At 38.2% G+C, this 21,553-nt stretch overlaps 1 protein-coding gene across 17 annotated transcripts in view; it reads left to right on the plus strand.

The window, feature by feature from the left end:
- RBPMS (RNA binding protein, mRNA processing factor) overlaps positions 1-21,553 on the plus strand; it is a 177,700-nt gene that overhangs the window by 69,821 nt on the left and 86,326 nt on the right. For 15 of the 17 annotated variants that reach the window (XR_006706891.1, XR_006706888.1, XR_006706875.1 and 12 more), the window contains 3 exons: positions 8,742-8,819; positions 11,799-11,837; positions 13,090-13,152. The exons of 1 other annotated variant lie outside the window; for it this stretch is intronic. Coding sequence is in view for 7 of the 16 variants with exons in the window: in XM_045455859.1 (XP_045311815.1) it covers positions 8,742-8,819; positions 11,799-11,837; positions 13,090-13,152 (180 nt within the window). In the remaining 9 variants the exon portion in view is untranslated. Of the gene's footprint in view, positions 1-8,741; positions 8,820-11,798; positions 11,838-12,679; positions 12,734-13,089; positions 13,153-21,553 lie in introns of all 17 variants that reach the window. One more of the 17 variants, XR_006706892.1, reaches the window with a different exon arrangement.

Here is a 21,553-nt window from a genome sequence, read left to right on the forward strand (position 1 = left end):
AGCACTCCATGAACTTCCTAATGAAGTTAAGTTCTTATATGCGCACATTTATGTATGTAATTCCTGACTTGTTTCTGGTACCTACCTCCCTTTGTATCTGACAGGCCTAAGGAAGTTTCTTAATAATGAGGTTAAGGGCCCACATGTACAGACACATCTGCCTATTCTTGGGTAGTTTCAAACCCTAGAAATTCTTGATTTATCTCTTATCCTTTTAGATATATAGCAGACATGAGGTATGGCCTAGGTTGGACTTTGGTCTTAAGCAGTCGTATAAACCTGGGAGATGATGACACCATCTGATTGACTATAAATTGACATTGGGTTGGGCCAGGATATCTCCTCAGTGAACACAGTGGTGTGGTGTACCCAATGCTAACTTGCTGTCTCTGTTTCCTTTACATGTTCTGAGCCCTGCACATATGAGTTTATGGAACCATGGTGGTTCCACTTCTGTATGTGCTCCCATGAGTCTTCTTCCTTCTTTCCCTGATCTTACTGGAAACTTTCTGATCACTTTGGCAAAGGCACCCTGGTGTCCAGGGGCCCAAAGTAAGACTATAAATTTGGTTATTCTGTGGATACTGATCTTCTACAACTGAATATCACTCAGGGCAAACACTAGTGGATCCCTCAGAGCTAGGAAGACTTGCAATATGGATAATTACGTTTTAGATGATTAATCTAAAACTAAAACCTGGGAGTTTATAACAACAACATGGTAATAACCCTTCTCTCCCATGGTTAATTGGTCCTTGGTGTCTGTAGCAACCTGGCCTCCTGAACCAAAGCATAACCTTCCCAGGGCTGGTAATGGAATGTGTCTTTAAGTCCAGTAGGGGCCAGGAGAGTGGAACTTGACCACTTATCCCATCTTGAAATCCGTGCCAATAAGAAACTGGAGCTTGACCAAAGGCCGGTCAGTTTCTCTTGAGCTGCAACCAGAATAAAATTCCTGGCAGACCATTTTAATGATTGTGGTAATCCATTTTCATAGTGGCAATACATGAATGCGAAATCATAGCAGGCCAACAAAGCGGCCTTTGGAGATGAGATGACAAAGCCATCCTCAGCAGGATTCACTGTTGGGAGTTTCTTGTTTCAGGTGATGCTTACAGAAGAAGCAAATAACTAAATCCATCAATACTTTATTTAAAGAGAGTAAAATAATCTGTATGTAAACTTTAAAAACTGGGCTCTGAACCTCTTCCCTGCCTTGTGTGTTAAAACAACCCAGTGCTATGGGGTTTATGCTGCACAGATATGTGGAGCTCTTTAACTTTTCTGTCCCTGAAACCAAGTTAATATTACATGATCTCCCAGAAGAAAGCTGGCACTTCCTTGGGAGTTGGAGAGTGCATGATCCCTTTGTTGTTGTTTTAGTGGGAAGTAGGGTGTTGACAAACCAAGAGACCCTTTTGACTGAAGCGAGGATGGTCCTGCTCCTAGGGCCTTAATTTAGAGTCATTGATGCCTGTTTTCAGTTAGATTTTATTTTTGGTGAAGGTACAAAGAAACACTGACTTTTGTCAGAATTGGAATGTGAAGCAAATTAAATGAATATATATACTTCTGCTGAATCAAATTTGTCCCTGTGGAGCCACAGGCAGAAAAATGAGACCAGCTAAGGACAGAAGGATAGGTTGGACCCAAGGTTCCTGTTTCCAAACGAAGGAGATCTCTGTGGGCTGTGTGTATTCTCTTTTTAAGAAATGGTTTATGCTTCTGAATATTTAAATGCCTACGTGTATAAATATGTAAAATTAAAGTTCTCTGTAATAATTCCACCTTCCCTGCTATTGACAGAACAGTAATTTAGTAAACATTATTTCAGTACCTTTTTTTTTGTTAAGCATCTACTAATAACAACACTTGAAAGAATTAAACTGGGGTTATAGACAAACTCTGGTGTTTGCCTTTTCACTTAATAGGAGCCTTTGTCAGTAGACCTGGTTATCTACTCATCATTTTAAATGTGCAAACTAGTAATTTTGAGTATTTTTTCAAAAAACCTTGTGGATTGTTCATTCATAGTGGATTTGGGATTTATTTATACATAAGTATGTTTAAATCATTATTAAGTTGAAATGGGAGTGATTTTACTAGTAACCATATATTGATCTCTCTATGTTATTGCGTGTACAGTCCTGAATTTTTGTGATCTGTTTGTCTTTTGGTCTACATTTTCAGTCTTTTTTGTTTTTCTCCCTTGCTTGTGATTCTTTTTATCTCCTTTCCTTTTCTTTTAAACTTGTCTCTTAATGTTAATCTTTTCTGCCTTTTTGTCATATGAGTATTTGTCATTTGATGTTGTAACCATACTGATCTAGGTTGTGCCTGGGAAATTTGGTTACCTCCTCTTGTTTACCATGTTGTCAGCCAGAGGTGTCGACATGCAAGCATTTATTGTCTCCTGTGAATATACAGTATTCTTTTGTAGATTTCTAAAGTAATCCAAGAGAGATTTATAGACTATATACTCTGTGCCTAGGATTATGCTTACTACCAAATAAGAGACTGCAAACTCTAAAACAATTTGAAAGACCTTTGAAACACACAAGTATATTTACAGATAAGAATGGGTACCCCAAAAGAAAGACTTAAACCTATAGCACCTTTGAAAGCTTCTTTTGGAGTTTGCATTTATAGGTTTAAGAATTTGGGTAGGTGGATAGAGAGCTTGCAGGGGATAGATTATCATAGATAGAAGTACCCTATGGGCTTCACTCATTAGAATGATGCAAATTAGTGACTTCCGTAGTTAATCATGAATCATTTAGAAAATGAGAACTAGTTTTTCCCAATCGTGTGAATTTGAGATGTACCTCAAGAGGTCAGCTCAGAGCAGCTAGAAGTGATCCCTAACATCTTCTTATAAACAACTAAAAAACATACACAGAAAATGCCCGTAGGCCTAGAGTCTTTGGCCGCTATGGTGTTTACAAGATAGGGCCGCTGGCTGTAAAGTGTGATTCCTGCTGTGTACTGAAATGAAGCATTTGTTGGTTTATATTTTAATGTCTAGATTACCTGCAGGATAATGTGTGTTCTTTGTTAAACATAGGATCTTTCCATTTCAAGGCCTACTTTGACCTTTCTGTCCAGGAAAACACAAACCTGACACAATGACTTTACTTACTGAATTAGAGTTTATTGAAGTCTGTCACTGAAACGTGGCTTGTCTTTCTGGTGGGAACTGGCACTGCCACTGAAGAACACATGGTTAGTTTTATCCAAAATGTAACTAGGGCCTCTAGAGGGAATGCCAGATAAGTGAGCAAAGAAGTCTCCTTGCTCTTACTGTCCAGCACAGGAGATTTCCCCTGGCATTTCTTTCAGTTCTTTTGTGGTAAAGAGGAAATCAGAGGTACATCCACAGAACCCATTAGAGTCCCTTTGGGATAGAGCTGTCAGCAGCTTCATGTCTTGCATTTCTATGAGGCATGTTGTGTCCTTGACTAAGAAATGTGTTTCCCCATGTGTCTGATAAAGTAAACATCTGTGATGCTAGAGGCATAGTGCCAGGCACATCTGTGTCCACAGGCACTTCTGGTATGTTAAGGGCTGCCTTGGACAGTGATTGACCTGCCACAGAGTTCATTTGGTATCATTCATTTGTTATTTGGGGGACCTTTTTTTCCTGACTGTTTGATCATTTATGTGTCTCAAACTTTTCTTTCACTTTTGGTTACTTCGTGAATGAATTAAGCTTTCTGTTATCATATTTATTTGCATGTTCTGTCTCCTTCACTGGTCCTAAGCTCCCTGCAAGCAAGAAGCATGCTTTTTACCTTTGTGATTTCCACAGACATGGTAAAGACAAATGTTTTGCTATATAATGGTTAAGATTAAAAAAGAAAAAAAAAAAGTGTGGGGGTGAGAAGAATGGGGGGGAACTAAACTTTTCTTTAAAAAAAAACTTTTTTTTAATGTTTATTTTCTTTCCGAGGGGGAGAGAGAGCGCGAGTGCGGGAGGGGCAGAGAAAGAGGGAGACACAGAATCCAAAGCAGGCTCCGGGCTCTGAGCTGTCAGCACAGAGAGTCCGACGCGGGGCTTGAGCTCACAAACTGCGAGATCGTACCTGAGCCGAAGTCGGCTGCTTAACCAACTGAGCCACCCAGGCACCCCCCCCCCCTTTTTTTTTTTTTATCCCCACGATCTAGAGCCCAGTCATAAGGAAAAAGCATGAGTTAGATATTCAGGAAGAGTTTTTTCCATTCATTATCCATGATTTTTTTTTTTAAACTTAAATTTCCTAGTCTGAGGAGATCTAAAAAGGATTCAAAGCATGTAGATTCCAAGCACTGTATTTGTGAGCTTTAGTTGTACTCATAAGTATATAATGTAATTATTTGAAAATTATTTCTCCTAGCCAATGTGTTTTGTCAGAGGAGAGAATCTCTCTTCAGTGAGAGAAGAGATATCTTGGCAGCTTCTTGAAACAGATTCACTAGATTATAGGAAATGTAACTTGTGTCCATGTGTAAGTAAAATACTAGACATTTTAGTTGCCTCCGGTTTGAACAGAATTACTGCTTTGAGCTTGTCATCTGTGAGTGCGTGGCAAGCTTAGGGCTAATGGGAGTTCAATTTTTTTTCATGTATAACACTTTGAGATACTAAAATCAGCGTCACTTCTAATTCTGAAATATTTACATTAAAAGTTTCCTCTGTAAACTTAAAAATTTTTATTGATGTAAATACTGACATTGTTTATAGTTTCCTAAAGAAAACAATAAAAAAAATCTAGGCAATTCTTCACAAAATAAAGTTATCTAGTACATGCATATCATTAAAAAAAGTATAAATAAGCTAATAAACATTAAAATCACTTCTTCCACCACTCAGGGCTAAATCATATAAACATACCCATTTTTGTGTATATGTCCTACAAACGCATGTTATACCTCTCAATACATGTGTGTGGGCTGTTTTACAGAATAAAATCAAACTATTTGTACTTTTTCCTTGAACATTCTTTTTCTTGGACATAATTTTTATTGCATAATGTTGCATTTTGATGTAAATGAACCTTTATTTAAAAAATTTTTTTTAACGTTTTTATTCATTTTTTGAGAGACAGGGTGTGAGTGGGGGAGTTGCAGAGAGAGAGAGAGAGGGAGACACAGAATCTGAAGCAGGCTCCAGGCTCCAAGCTGTCAGCACAGAGCCTGTCACAGGGCTCGAACTCAGGAACCGGTGAGATCATGACCTGAGCCAAAGTCAGACACATACCTGACTGGGCCACCTATGTGCCCCTGAACCTTGATTTATATCAAGTAATATTTTGATAACCCCCAGATTTCTATTTTGCTGGTAAATTTTGTTTGACTTGTAAGTTTGTAAAGTATTTTTCTTTAGAACAATACTATAAATGGTAGTTTATTTTCTAAGTTAACTCCCTAAATTTTAATTAGTATCTGTCACATAGCTAAATGGACAAATGGCACTCCAGTGTTTAAACCATAGAATCTGCTTATTACATTATTTCCTTGGAAATCTGTAATCCAGTCAGTACCTGGCATAATGTCAGACATAATGGGTACTCAGCAAAATTTGAGTGAATGGGAGCTGGGATTCCCTCTCTTCCAGAGTGTCCTGGCTAGAGCAGCCAGGGACAGATGGTGTTTACTTACTTGGACTGTGGGAAGAACATTGTTGATGGCAGGGAGGGCATACTGGATACAGGATTCCCTCATCATCTGTGTCTTTGGCAGTTGTCAGTAATTTGGCTTTAGCTTTGGTAAAACAAAGTTCCTGGAAAAAGGAGTCTTTATCTCTGGCAAAGTTGAGGGAGACGGGAGAAGGCAAAAGGTAAATTGAATCTAATCAGCATTTGTAAAACAGTACTATCCAAGAGCAATGGAATACACATTTGTTTTTAAGTACACAGCATTTATCATGTTATGGGCCATAAAAGAAGGAATTGAAGGGCAGTTTTTTAAAAATTAAGCCTTATACCTACCATATCATTCAGCTCTTCCACTCCTAGGTAATTAACCAAGAAGAAAGAAAACATATATCCATACAAAGACTTGTACAAATCGATGCATGTTCATCTCCAAAGCCATTTTATTTGTAAAAGCAAAAACTAGAAATAACCCAAATGTCCCATCAGTTGAATGGATAAATGAACTGTGGTGTATCCATACAACCGAATACTACTCAATAATGAAAAGGAATAGACTATTAATCAACAGTGGATGAATCTCAGAATAGTTATGCTGAAGTAAAAAAGCCAGCCAGAAAGAATACATACTTAATGGCTCCATTTGTATAAACCATTGCACCATCCATAATCCTAGTGACAGAAGGCACAGATCAGTGATTGCCTGGGGATGTGGATGGTAGGACAGGGTAGCAGGAAACTTAGGTGAAGGATATGTTAATTATCTTGATTGTTGTGCTGGTTTCATAGGTTATAATATGTGGAAACTTATCAAATTGTAGGGGTGCCTGGGTGGCTCAGTTGGTCAAGTATCTGACTCTTGATCTTGGCTCAGGTCATGATCTCACGGCTGGTGGGATTGAGCCCTGCTTTGGGCTTTGCACTGACAGCTTGGAGCCTGCTTGGGATTCTCTCTCCCCCTCTGCCCCTCCCCTGGTCATGAATGTGCACGCACACTCTCTCAATTAAGTTTTTTTTTTTTTTTTAATGTTTATCAAATTGTAAATAAAATATACAGTTTATTATGTAGTTGGCCCTTGATCCCTGTGGGGATTAGGAGCACTGATCATCTGCACAGTCAAAATCCACATGTAATCTGTCTCCCTTATTACTTAACTCTCCTAATAGTCTACTATTGACTAGGAGTTTTACCAGTAACATAAACACATAGTTTGTATGTTATGTATTTTGTATGCTGTATTCTTACAATAAAATAAGCTGAGAAAAGTTATTAAGAAAATCATAGGGAAGAGAAAACACATTTATGGTACTAAACTGTATTGGGGCGGGGGTGGGGGTGGGGGTGGGAATCTGCCTGTAAGTAGACCAGTTAGTTCAAACCTGTGTTCGTGGGTCAACTGTATATCCATTATAGCACAATAAAGTTATCTAAAATATGAATGAATAAAAATAAGGCCCTCATGATTCTGAGGCTGTTTACATCATCATAGTGTTGATTACACACCTGCATGCAAATGGCATGACATTTTACTGTCTGCTGGGTCAATAAAGGGTCTTGCCTGCTTTGTGCTTCTTCACAACCAGAATCAATAGAAAGTGTTAGGGTTCTAGAAAATCTCCCAGTTTTGCACTGAGGAAAAATCTAGATTTATAGATGGTTAACAATACGGCATTGAATTTTTCTTAAGGTAGCAACATGATTTCTAATGCCGAACTTCATCAAATTGTATCAGCCTGAGTAGAGAAGAATAGAATATGTGGGGGTGGAGTCAAATTTTCTGGAAATAGAGTAGAATGGTGGTTACCAGGGGATCAAGATGGGGGAGACCAGATGTTGGCCAGAGATTACAAATTTCCAGCTAGAAGTTGTAGAAGTTATGGGTATCTAATGCTCAGCACTGTGATTATAGCTAACAATACTGTTTTCCTTATACTGGAAAGTCAGAGTAGATCTTAAGTGTTTTCACCACAAAAAAAAAGAAATGGTTGCTTATGTGACGCAGTAGTTAACGCTGTGGTGGTGATTACCAGTATATAAGTATATTGAACCATTACGTTGTACGTCTTAAACTTCCTCAATGTTACATGTTCATTATATCTCATTGTGTGTGGGAAGGTGTAGAAAACTTGACTGAAGGCACACAAAACACTAAAATAAGTAGAAAGAAAACATGGCAATGATAATTCGGTGATTTCTCCTTGCTTATTCAGTGAACACCAGATTCCTGAGGCATTGACTTTTGATGCCCCTGTGGTTTGCTCTTCAGATAACTGTTCAGTTTTGGCTCACCCTTCTCCCAGAATATACTGTGCCATCACCCTCTTCATTGCCTTGGTTATTAGTATTTTCTCTGCCTCTGAGTCTTGCCCGTTTCCTCTTACACTTTGTATCTGTGTGATAATATTCTACCTATTCATTAAGTTCCCAGTCAAATGCTAACATGTTTTTTCTGATCCTCCCAAATGAAAGTGTGTCGTCGGTGTTCTGTATTTTAGTAGAAATTAATCACATAATTTGTACCTTAGGCCTCATGGGGTATAGGTCGTGAAGTCTTCCCTGCTGTTTTGGAACTGAGCAGATGGAGAGTTATGCATTTTGGCTACTATTTAGATGTGTTAAATAGTCAACAAACTTTTTACATTTATTAAAATTAATTGTTAATGCCGACGAGGGAGAGGCAAGGACAAACAGGAAAAACCAAAAATCGTTCTGATTTTTATTTTGGAACCATGTTTTGCAGTCATTTGATATAGAGCAGACAAGTGGTAGATTTGCTGTTCTCATGACTTCTGTTTTTCTTAAGCTCATATTTTAACTCTGTAGACCTTCTCTTCCCTTCATAGTGTTAGAACCAGGTAGTGGCTAATTGGGAAAGGAGAAATAAGTTTGTAAACCTAAATCAGCCAGAGGTAATTCACTCTGAGTAATTCCATAGAAATATTCAGGAGTTGCTTATTGGCATCTTAATGTTAGAATGTTAGTTGGGTTATGGAAAAAATACTAACTGGGTAGGACTCGTGAAGTATATGAAGGAATGTATTTTTGAGATTACAAGTGATAGGTGTTCTCTGGATTGTTCACTGTCTTGATCACTTCTGTTTATTTTCCAGGTCCGGACCCTATTTGTCAGTGGTCTCCCTCTGGATATCAAACCTCGGGAGCTTTATCTGCTTTTCAGACCGTTTAAGGTACCTTTTCTCTTTGAGAAATTATAAAAAGCGACAAAAAGTATGTGTATAAGCTTCATGGGGGTTTCTGCAGGAAGAAATGATACGTTTGAGAAAGCATCTTGTAAAGTGACCTTCTTACAGGGTTGGTCAGTAAAGAAGATTTAATCACTCAGTTCCAGTGTATGGTCTTAGGAACGGCTGAAATTGCCTTTTGTCCTCCCCAACAGCTAATCTAGAAAAGTCTCTTTTACTAATGTGGACATGCATCTGACTCTTTGGCATGTAGAGCAGGCTTCGTGTCCTCCCTGTTTATCATCTGCCAATTGGGAGTATTCCTGTAAGTGCAGACTACCGAAAATACCATCAATTACTGTTATTTATATTGCCAGTGCAGTAATATAAGTCAAGCCCTATTCCTACAAGGTTTATTAGTTGGAATACTGTTGTTAATACTATTCTTTAGATACGTAAGTTAAGTGTACTTTTAAACTAAGTATTTTTCAACAAAGAACATAACCACCATTACTTTTTCTGTGAGAAGAATGTCCTAAATCTCATACAAAGTAAAACAGAATTTTAAAGAATTACTTGGTGTGCTGGGACATCACGAAATGCTTAACACAGTTGCCTGTCCATTGGGACTGTCACGATAAAATCACTTTAGAGATAGTTATTTAACGTTGACAGAATTGAGAACATAACAGGTAATTGGACCACCAAGGAGAAACCTTGAAGGCTAACCTGTGTGGAGGATAAGAGAAAGTTGGGACCGGGTACGTTGTGGGCTGGAGGCCTAGGCCCTCAAGGAGAGCATGTAGAAGTCGTGATAAATTCAGGGCTTGTGTCTGAGCTGGTCAGTGAGGACATGTTAGCAGCAGTGCCTGTCCAGGAGCACATTTAGGATTAGGTGGTGGGCCATCTTGATTAATGATGAAACATCCATCCTGTTGAAGCATGACCCCAGCCACAGAGGCAAGACAGATTGAGGGACAGAATCCAGCTTCTCAGGGAGGAGAGAGTAGGATGTAACAGCTGAAAACATCTGGGTAGGAAAGGAAGAAAGAAGGTTGAAGGGGCAGCCAGCTAAAAACCAACAAAGGTAAGAATCTAGCTTATGTGCTAGGAAGGCACCATGTATTAGTAGACCTGCCTCGATTCTGATAGCCATCCCCTTACTGTAACAATGATGACAGTACGGAGGGAAACAGAAGGGTTAATCATGCTTAGCTGAGAGGAAGCGGGAGAGAAAAGATGATGGTGTGAGGAGAGTGTCAACTTCATAGGATTTCCTGAACATCTTTTGCAGGGTTGCCATTTCTACTGTCTGTCCCTTTTGTAGGATGAGGACTTTTTAATTGATTTGATCATCCAAAAGGACAGAATACTGTTAGGTTTTTGTGTGTATAGAGAGATTTAGCCAGCAAGCTTCTTACATGAATTACCCCCATTGAAATTTCACCACACTCAATTCAGGTGGGTTGGCCTCAGTTTTTCAAATGAGGAAAGTGAAACTTGTATAACTGAATAAATTTTACTCCAATTCACACATAACAAATGGCAGGGCTAAGATTCAAACGCAAGCAATTGCCTCTGCCATCCATGTTCTGAACTAGTCTGTGATACTGCTTTTCTGTTTGTGACTTGGGAGCACAATATATCGCTACCCGTGGTGTTGTACTTGAGTGAAATATCCATTTGTCCTTTGCCTCTGAGGCCTCCAGAGTGTTTAAGCCTCCAAGTTTTTCAGAGACAGTGCACCTTGAAAAAGGAAGAGGCAGGACTGTGAATCATGACCTCTCTGGCCAGAAGAGCTCAAGGCCTTTGAGGTAAAATGTTTACAGTAGCTAATTGGTAACATAGTTCTCTGTTGGGAAGATACGAGGAAGAATCAATCCCAACATCCTGCCCAGAAACCCCAACGCTAGAGTCAGGACCCTGGTACATTCCCAACAACCCTCTTTTAATTAAAGTCCCTGGAGGCTGACCCTAGTCTGCAAATCTGTCTTGGCACTGATATGTGTGGTGGTCAATCATGTCAAGTGGTGTTTTTTTCCCCCTTGTGTCATCCATCAGTACAAGCCACCAGCCATTGATTATTTTCAGAAATAAACACACTTTGTTATCCTTATCCTGAGGAGCCAGGAGGGGCGAAGCGAGGGAGTGAAAAGGGAGGGTTTCTATCCTCCTTGAGGATGAGCTGCAGTAAAAAGCCAACAGGGAGTTTTTGCATGTTCCACTCGGAATAGCAGCATGAAAACTGGCTGCTTCAATAAGTAAGCAAAATAACTCAACAGAATTTAGCATCACTACCTGCTAAACTTTTCCTGGCAGTTTTGAAATTTTGCATAAGTAGTTCTACCTAGTACATTCGTAATGTTTTCATGTTATTTTATAGCAAACACATGACCAAGTCATCACATACTTCCTATCTTACTGAATTTACTCCCTTCACTCTCTTAGTTCTGTAAAATGAAAAAGACCTGTTGACAGGAACCCATCTTCCTACTATTGTATAATTTCATTGAAAAAAAAGGGTAGGAAACATAGATACGTGCATAAATTTCAGGATCTGATATGTTTTAGGCCTTAAGTGTGGAAGCATAGGTAGATGTGTGTGTGCATGCGTGTGTAAAATTTGCTTTCTCAGTTACCTTAAGAGGCGTTTGTAAGAAGAGTTAGATGGTCAGGAGTCAAAGGACTCATTTTTACTTGAGCAAGATGCTATTAAAATTGTTTTTTGGGGGGTGCCTGTGTGGGTCAGTCAGTTAAGCCTCCAACTCTTGATTTCTGCTCAGGTCATGATCTCATTCATGGTTTGGGAGTTTGGGCCCTGCTTTGGGCTCTGTGCCAACAGCATGGAGCCTACTTTGAAGGATTCTTTCTCCTTCTCTGACTGCCCCTCCCTTGCTCGCTCACTCAAAAAAAACTTTTTTTTTTTTTAAATTGTTTTTTTTTCTTATCTTTTTTGGTCTAAATTTGGTTCTTCTTAATTTTCAGGGCTACGAGGGTTCTCTTATAAAGCTCACATCTAAGCAGGTAAGAATTTCAAACTTGCATGTAAATGATCCAATTCTATAATACATTTGAATTGACTTTCTTCAGGAATGTTACTGGGGCTGAGCATTCTCTTTTTTTAATTCTCATTAGGATTTCAGTTTTGTTGTTGACTTAAAATTAAGGGTGAGATTGGTTAGGAATTAGCACAGGAAAATGATTCATAATTCCATTGTCTCCAGCTAGGATGTCTGAGGCTGTCCCTGAGGAAAGCAAACGTAATGCCTCCAGCATGGTTATATTGGGATTGGTCTGTATATTCAAAACAAATTATCCAAACCCACTTTTATTCCCAATTCTTCCTTTAAAAAAAAAAAAAAAAAACATATAACAGACAAAATTTCGCAGTGTATAAATATCTGTTGATGAGGACTCATGCTGTCTTTCTTGTGTTTCAAACTGCTAAAATCAGGCATAGTCCCCATGTCTAGAGTGGAGCACAAAAGGTGCAGAATGGAGGGTGGCAATCCATGACCCTGATAGCTTCTAGAAGCTTCTTGAAGATTTTTAACTATATGCTTAACCCGCCCCCAAAATGCTGAATACCTTAGCATGCTTACCTCTCAGAGTCACTTTTCATCTCTCAATAAGATATTCTCTGATTCATTATAACTAAGCTGTGTTGCAAGCATCTTTCTGGACTAGAAGTCCAAAGGGATTATCACTCCTCTCTATTCAGTTGGAACAATTTGGTTTACCCAGCTAGTTAAACTTTTTTAAGGTATCCCTTGGGATTTGCCATGGAAATGCATTTTGTAAATTTGATCATGCAGTGAGAGTACAGGGCTTTTATCATTGTGTCATTGTATTCCTTGCACTTACAGTGTACCAAAAGGTGATTCGGTTCTCTTTCCATTTTAAAAGATGAAGAAACTGAGGTACAGTGAATTTGATTTAGGAAAGTAGAGCCTCTTGACCCAAGTTTTCCTCTATTCTCTTGTTCACTGCTGCTCACCTTCCAACCCCTTCTAGATTTTTTTTTTTTTTTTTTTTTATGATTCTCTAAATCCCCAGCTGTGCCCTTGAAGAACCACTCTCACAATCCCTTTTGATTCATGTTAGAAATTTGGCTAAGCCACTGCGTCATGATTCTTTTGAACTGGCTTTCTTATTTCTTCTACCCATTGCCTGTGGTCATTTCTTTATCTTAGCTCTTCAGTTTGACATCACCTTTGACCCAGAAAAATATATATCCCCTGATTTGTTTTTTCTTCATATTTTTTTCTTTCCTCAGCCCGTAGGTTTTGTCAGTTTTGACAGTCGCTCAGAAGCAGAAGCTGCAAAGAATGCTTTGAATGTAAGTAGTGATGATGTAATCATTGGTGTTTCCTTGTGAGGTGGGGGGAGGTAATACAACCTCTTTGGACAGGAAATCACATGGATGGAATATGACTGCTCAATCTAATAGGGAGGGATTCATCAGTTAGCTATCTAAAGAGATTTTTCCTGGGGTGCCTGGGTGGCTTAGTCGGTTCAGCATTGGACTTCGGCTCAGGTCATGATCTCACAGTTCATGGGTTTGAGCCCCACGTCAGGCTCTGTGCTGACAGTTCGGAGCCTGGAGACTGCTTTGGATTCTGTGTCTCCTTCTCTGCCCTTCCCTTGCTCACGCTCTGTCTCTCTCTCTTCTCTCAAAAGTAAACATCAAAAAATTAAAAAAAAAAAAAAAAAAGATTTTTCCTTGAATTGTGGTCACATGTGCAAACTATTAAACAATGCCCTGCTCTTCTCCAGCTTTTACTGTAATGTTCAAAATACCTGACAATGCCTTATTTTAATTCGGCCCAATCACTCCCCATGGTCATGTGCAGTTTAGTTTGGCCATTGTTATATTCTCAAAGGCTAAGGCTAACCCAAGAGTAGATCAAAATCTTGGCTTTCCTCATCTCATGAGACTTATATTTTAGGTATGTGGCTTTTTTTTTTTCTTTTCATTTTAAGGTTATAGTCTTTATTATCCTGGTTTTCCCCAAAGACATTGTGCTGTAATAAATGGCTGTCAGCTGTAACTGAGTAGAGATACCTGTGTTTGGTTTGTAGGCTTCTTGTCTACATATGTTTTGAGACTTGCCAGCTTTATTTTAGCAAATATTTTCCCCCTTTAGTATGCCGGGAAACAAAACGACTTAAGAGGAACCAAGCTGAGAGAAGGTGAAAGGAAGCAGCATTTGAGTTCCAGATGCTGAGGGCTGATCCTGAGGTTAAGAGTTGTAGTGAGAATTCTGGATCCATCCTGCTTCAGGCAGTCGGCCTAACTGGCTGTGAATAAGATTGATGAAAGTGGCCAAAAGGATTTAGGGTACTTCTTAAAAGGCAAGTGGCCCCTAGACTGTTGGCAGTCTGAGTGTGATGGTATAGACCTTTGTGTTGCTATGGAACCTGCAGGTGCCCCTCCCAGCTGCTCCTTTGAGCACTTGGGTGCTAAGGCGGACCATACCGAGGAAGGCTGGAGGGGAGACCTGGTGTCCTGGAGACTCCGAGGGCCAAGACAGAGGGCCTCCAGGGGGTCTGTTTAGTCATCATAATGGTGTCATTGTGACATGATCTTGAAAGGTTTTTAACCTTTGGAAAAAATGTACACACTCTCAGATGAAGTGGTTTGCTTGTTGTTCTGGAACATCTTTGGAATCCAGGAGCTCTCAGGAGCTCAGGATTTTCCTGGATTTGGATAAAGTAACCTTCTGGTGAGAAAAACTGCTTCCACACCCTGTTTGTCTTCCACAGAACAAAATGTAAACCAATTTATTGCATACCAGTGGTACACACTAAAATGTAAAAATTGTTTTGATTTTACCATTACATAGATATAGCCAGAATTTTCTCAATATAAACAAATTTTAAGCATATCAAAACTGATTCTGTTTAGATGGTGGTGTTCTTTCATTCTTGCCACCATGTTCTTTGTTGTTGTTCCTATAAAGGAAGTTAACAGCAGTTGAAGCTTGTTTACAGAATGGGTTTTCCATGGCTTTACTGTCTGAAGAACACTAGGCTTTTATATAAAGTGGACTTCTCTCATCTGACAAAGTTATCTCACGGTAACTTGGGAAGCACTCCAAGTGAAACAGTTCAACTTCTATTCTATGGACCTAAGGGTAACTCTTAATATTTACCTGTGGATTATTGAACCTGAGCTTGCTTCTGCTCAGAGGCTGACTTAAGAGTGCAGGGCATTTATTGAGCTTTTGGTTGATTTCTTTCTTGACATTTTAATTTTTATATATAAAGCATGAGAGGTCTTTGTACCTTAGACACCATCCTGTTGTTACAGTTCTGGGAATGGAGACCTGGAAAGGATGGATGGCTCAGTCAGGAAGCATATTAAAACTACAACTAGAAGTAAGCCTTTTGCATCTTAATCCTGTCTCCTTTGTACAACATCTTGATGCTTGCTTCGTCCATGGAATGTTGCTGTGTTTTTCCTGGTGGCGGTGACAGACTATTTAATGCATATTGTCTGGGACAAATGGTCATGATAAAGTTTGGTGTTATGTGACAATGGAGCAGGGTTTTCTTTTCTCTACAGAGAAAATGGGCCCGTTCAGGACAATGTACTTAATCATTGAAGCTGACACATTCTCTCTATGATCCCACGTATTCTGTTTTCAGGGTCATCTTTTCTAATAGGTGAATTTAAAACATACGGTACTCCTAGCTGTTAGAAAATTTTCTCCTCTCATGTCATTTGTCCAGGCTTCTCTCACAAGCTTTTCCTCACATTCCTTTGGGGAAAAGTTCCACGTTGTAATGTTTTGTCTTACTCTACAATTGAAAAACTAAAGCCTCAGTCCAGTAAGTCTCTCTATATAGAATAGTTCACAGTGTTATGAACCACTTCTCCATGCTTCTCTTGTTGTCTTTCTCAGTCATGGTTACTCTCTGGTTATTAGTATTAATAATCAGTCTTTTCCCAAATGACTGATTTTTAAATGTGCTTTCTTCCATTTTTGGATTAAGTCATTTTGATAATTTTACGGAAAAACATGTTCACATTGAATTAAGTGGTAACATTGAACTTTTATCAGGAGGTTATTCAAATCTTCTAAAGTAAATACAGTGTATTTTGTTTTTATAGCAAAAACTCCCAACTTAAGCTAAAAATAACCCAAACCCAGACTTCCCTTCAGGTTATCTATGGTTCCATTAATCCACATGATTAGAAATCCCATCCATTCTTTAACCTGACAGCAAAATATCTGACCTATCCTTCACCCTTTATACACGTTTGTAATTTCTATACTGGCAGTTTACTGTTTTTCATGCTGATGGAAGGGGTTGCTGATAAACCAAAGTGTCTAGTAATCTTTAGGATTTGTTTATAATTTTGGAATGTAAATCAAATATGGTGAGTAATATTGAGAGTTACCCTGGTTTAGTAAAAATTTGTGCAAGTTTTAAAAAGAAACTTAGGAAATAGAGCAGGTATAAGGGTAAGGACCCTGAGCAGAGGTGAGAATAAGCCATCCTGGCTTCCTACCAACTGTGAAGACCCCAATATTGCCACTGTTGCCTCGCTCTGAAATCTTGTTTTAATAAATAAGAGTGATTTGTAGTTAACACTTCAGATCGACAGGCTTGTTGTGGTCCTTGCTTGTGTAAGTTTCCATAATAGGCATTGTCTTACTCTGGTGTTTGGGAATCACTCATCTAAAGTACAGTTGACCCTTGAACATCACAGGGATCAGGGGCTCACCACCACTTCAGTAAAAAACAAAAACACATAAATAACTTTTGACTCCCTCAAAACTTAATATTCTACTGTTGATCAGAAGTTTTATTGATAATATAGTCAATTAACACATATTGTATGTTATATGTATCATATATTGTATTATATGTATTGTATATTGTATTTTTACAATAAAGTAAACTAGAGAAAAGAAATGTTAGGTAAATACATTTACAGTACTGTATTTATTAAAAAAAAAAGATTCTTTTTTCCATGTAAGTAGGCCCACAGAGTTCAAACCCATGTTGTTCAAGGGTCAGCCGTACCTTGACAGGTTGTGTGTGAACCTCTGGAGTATATGTGCCATTTTGTTTGAAGTACCTCTTCCCCTAATTTTATATAGTTGTTACTGGGCTAGGTTTTATTATAGACTCTATTGTAAATTATCATATCAGAATTAGAGAAGTCTGATGCAATCAAACTGTACATCACTACAATTTGCCTTCACAACTAAACATTGCCTAGATAAACACGATAATTGGCTTTCTCTCAATTATACTAGTTGATGTAAAATATCTCTAATTATCATTGTACCCCCCAAGTCTATTGGATTCTTCTTAAGTTTATTGAGATATAACTCACATAGCATACAATCCATTTAAAGTGTACAGTTCAGCGAGGCACCTGGGTGGCTCAGTGGGTCAAGCATCTGACTTAGACTCAGGCCATCATCTCGTAGTTCCTGAGTTGAAGCCCTGCATTGGGCTCTCTGCTCTCAGCTCAGAGCCCGTTTCAGATCCTCTGTCTCTCTCTGTCTCTCTGCCCTTCCCCCGTTTGCGCTCTTCCTCAAAAATAATTAACTATTAAAAACACGCTTAAAAATTGTGCAAGTCAATGAGTTTTGATGTCATTCTTAAAATTATACTTAAAATTTTGCCATCTTAGTGATTTTTTAAGTGCACAATTCAGTGGCGTATAATTACATTCACCGTGTTGTGCAGCTATCACCGACGTCTCTTTGCAAAACTTTTTCATCATCCCAAACTGTGTAACTGTTAATCAGCACTTCCCAATTTTTCCTTCTAGCCACTGGTTAACCTCTAGTTTATTTTCGGTCTCTAGCCTATTCTGGATATTTGTCCTTGTTGTGTTTGGCTTCTTTCACTTAGTGTAATGTTTTCAAAATTCATCCATGTTGTAGCCTATGTCAGAGCATCGTTCCTTTTTTGGCTGATATATTGTTATATGAGTCTACCATCTTTTATTTATCCATTCATCTGTCGATGTATGCTTAGGTTATTTCCACCCTTTTGCTCTTGTGAATAATGAACGCTTCAGTGAACATTGGTGTACAAGTATCTGTTTGAGTCTCTTTTTTCAGTTATATTAGCTATATACCTAGGAGTAAAATTGCTGACTCATATGGTAATTTTATCTTCCACTTTTTGAGGAACTTCCAAACCTTTCCATAGTAGCTGCACCATTTGAAATTCCCCCCAGTAACATATATGGGATTCCAATTTCTCCATATCTTCCCCAATACTTGTTTTTTAAATTAGGATCATCCTAGTAGGTATGAAGTGGTGATTGGGTTATTGATAAATACTTTTTGACTGATTTCAATAGATTTGGGTTCTTTTGGAATCCTACCTGACAGAAAATGTTTCTTTTAACAGGGATTAGTAACATTTCCGTGATGTCAGTTCTAATCAATAGAACTGTGTTACCATTAAATAGCTTAGTTTACCTGTTAATAAAAGAAGGGTAGGAAAAAAACCCAACCTTTACATGATTCAACCTTAATAAGTTAAGACTTAGGATTTGTGCTCTTTTATGTACAGTATGCAAGACAAAAAGGAATGGTATTTTCTCAAGGTCTAAAAAGACTTTGGAATAGAAATTAAAAAGCAGTTTGGTTTTGAAGAGGAAAAGTGCAGTCATGCAGACTTACAGTGCAAAGAAGCCTTAATAAAGAGAAAATGAAGAGAAATTGAGGGTATGTAGTATTAAATTCTTAATGATTGAGGAAATTTATCAGTTCAGTAGCGGGTATGGTAAAAAGAATTTTTAGGAAAATCTTTAATTTCTAAGAAAGCATGTTGAAAAGGTACTTGATACTGTCACATGTTGAGAAAACAGCCCATCTAATCCAGGGAAACTTTTGCTTTTCCATCCACATAAATTCCCGGCATTGAAGTAAACACTATGGTTATTTATATCACAGTGATTCCAGCCTTGTACACAATTTCAATTTTGTTGAATAGCTTTAGCTCTCCAAATATCGAATTACCAAACAGTATGGCATTAATGAATCCATTAGTTCTATACCAGACTCCTCCTCATACACAGGGATATTATTCACTTCCAAAAGTGTTAAAAGGAAATCGAGCCAAAACACTTGCAGATGTTCTAAATATGAACCTCTACTAGGAGTATACTTTCTTAGTGAAAAGATGTGGCCATAAAGTGCTGGTACAGACTCTGAGTACTGAGGGACACCAGGGCAGTCAAGATAGGCACTGGTCGCACAAAGATATTTTGGCTCTGGTTTGACAGAAGTCTGGACAACAGTCTCTGTTTCCTGTATCACAGGTTTTCCTGATAGGTTGTGCAAGGTAGGACTTTTGATCTTAATATTTGTACAGCTTGTGAGTTAGGTGAATTATTTCCACTAAACAAAAGTTTTCACAAACACAAGCATCCAGATGGTGTATTTCAGCTCCCCCTCACCAAGCACTATGTCAATATGTTTCTTATCAGTTTTAAAATTTTCTCCCTAAATTTCTCTTTGCCTGTTGCTCAATATGGTTGAAGAGGCCCAATTAGTGTGATCCCAGCTGGGACTTTTGGATGGGAAATATGCAAGGCTGCCAGATGAGATCATGAGTCCGATCTAATGTTTATCTGTTAAATCTGTTTATAACTGCTTACTCTTGACTTGCAAAATTCTAAGGCAGCCATTTGACGTCACTGGGTTTGGGACTATGTCTGTGCCGGTCAGTATAGAGTTGCTATGATGCAGGGTTATTGGACTCTTGTCTTTTTTCTCAACCCTGTGCACTTTGGGACTTGACAAACACTCAATCCAGCTAGCCCCATCAAAAAAATTTGAGATAGGTTCTCCACAAAAGTTACATCACCAAAAGTGACTCATAACCCAAATACAATGTAAAAAAGTAAAAATAGTAAATGATTGTTTAATAAGTTCTAGAATCTGTCAGATTATTTTTCTGTGCTTTTCTCAACGGTGGTCCTGCATTTTTGGGTTGTTATAAAACCCTAGGATGGTACAGCACATAATTTAAAAATTGTTCTGAAAAACAACTAATGAAGATGAATGCAAGGAATTTGTTAAATTTCTAATTAGAGTCTTTGCCTGAAGAAAAGTAGGTTATTTAAATCTATTAAGCATTCACATAAGAAACTGGACAATACAATGCTACTAAAAGAAATCCTAAGAAATGTAGGGCCACCTGGGTGGCTCAGTCAGTTAAGCAGTCGACTTTGGCTCAAGTCATGATCTCACGGTTCGTGGGTTCAAGCCCCACCTCCGGGCTCCGGGCTCACAGCTCGGAGCATGGAGCCTGCTTCAGATTCTGTGTCTCCCTTTCTCTCTGCCCCCTCCCCTGCTCTTTAAAAAATGTTTTTTAAAAAATGCTAAGAAATGTTAACATCAATCCCAAAGGAAACAAGCAGGAAGAGCCACTGATTCTCACACATAAACTGATTTATATTCCAATGATAAGTATGTGTGGAAATCTCAAGTTCATCAGCTATCACATGGCTATGTGAAACAGCCCTCAGACTTTGCATTGCAGCCTTTTTTTGAGGACCTAACTTGTTTAAACTTAAACTCCCTTTGAAATAGCTATTTCATATTGACCTATCTCCATGGTTCTTCAGGTGATTCAGAAATGTTGAGAATCTATTTGCCTCTTTTGTAAATGTAAGTAGAAAATAAAGTTAGTGTTTATGGAACACGAAGTGCAAAGAATGAGTTATTTGCTAGGACTCTTGCTAAGAAGCTGGGCCGGTTTTAGAGTGAAAGCTCTCTAGGCCATTCACATTGCTGATTTTTCTGCAGTGCAGCACATTTTGGCCCCTGAAATCACTCTTTATTGTAAAATCACTTTTTATTTTTTAGTGAATGATCGTACCATCCTAATGACTAGGGGTTACAGAGCTTCCACACTGGCTTAATGTTTCTGAAATTCTGCACAGATTTTAACTTTTGGCCCACAAAGTTTTTGTCTTACTGTATAACTGGAATGCTTCAGAACTTTTTAAAGACTTGGGGAGTAGGGATGGGACTTGACCCCCTCCCCCCCACCTTAAAGTGGAATAGAGTGTTTTGACAAGACATTTATCAATGGCTATATTCTTACTTCCTCACAAGTACATACATTATGAGTTATTTTCTTTCTGTATAATTAGTGTAACCTTTTCATGCCATTTTAATGGGTATTTAATAATTATTACATAGGAACATTAAAAACTTTAAAATTACAGAACCATAATAGTCAAGGACTTTTATGTACATAAAAATAAAGGGGAGGAGAAATAGAGTAAATGCTTCTGGAATATGAAGATAGATAGCTATATAACCTGCATTGTAAATATGGGATTAGGAGGAATAAGAAATAGTTCTAATGAACATGATTATACGGACTAATCTACAATCTTAAAAATAATACGGTCTCAAAATGCTAATATTTATACAAAAATAAACCATGAAAGATACTTTTTAGGACTAAAATTTCTAAAAATGTAGTAAATTTCAATAGAGAATTATTGAAAAATTAAGTGGTACCTCGAGTTACCTGGACATTGAATAGAAGGATCTAAGTTTTTGTTTTCTAGCCGTTGTGGGGCAAGTTAATTTTAAAGATTAATGTTTTAAAATTTAAAATTCAAAGATCTAAGTAATTCCCCTAGAGAATGCAGTTGTGTAGAAAATTTCTAGTGTAAACTAGTAACCATTGGTTCTCTTGTATTTTGAATCATTTTTAATCCATTTTGTCCTTTATTT

This window comes from Leopardus geoffroyi, chromosome B1, assembly GCF_018350155.1.
Source record: "Leopardus geoffroyi isolate Oge1 chromosome B1, O.geoffroyi_Oge1_pat1.0, whole genome shotgun sequence".
NCBI classification, from domain to species: Eukaryota; Metazoa; Chordata; class Mammalia; order Carnivora; family Felidae; genus Leopardus; species Leopardus geoffroyi.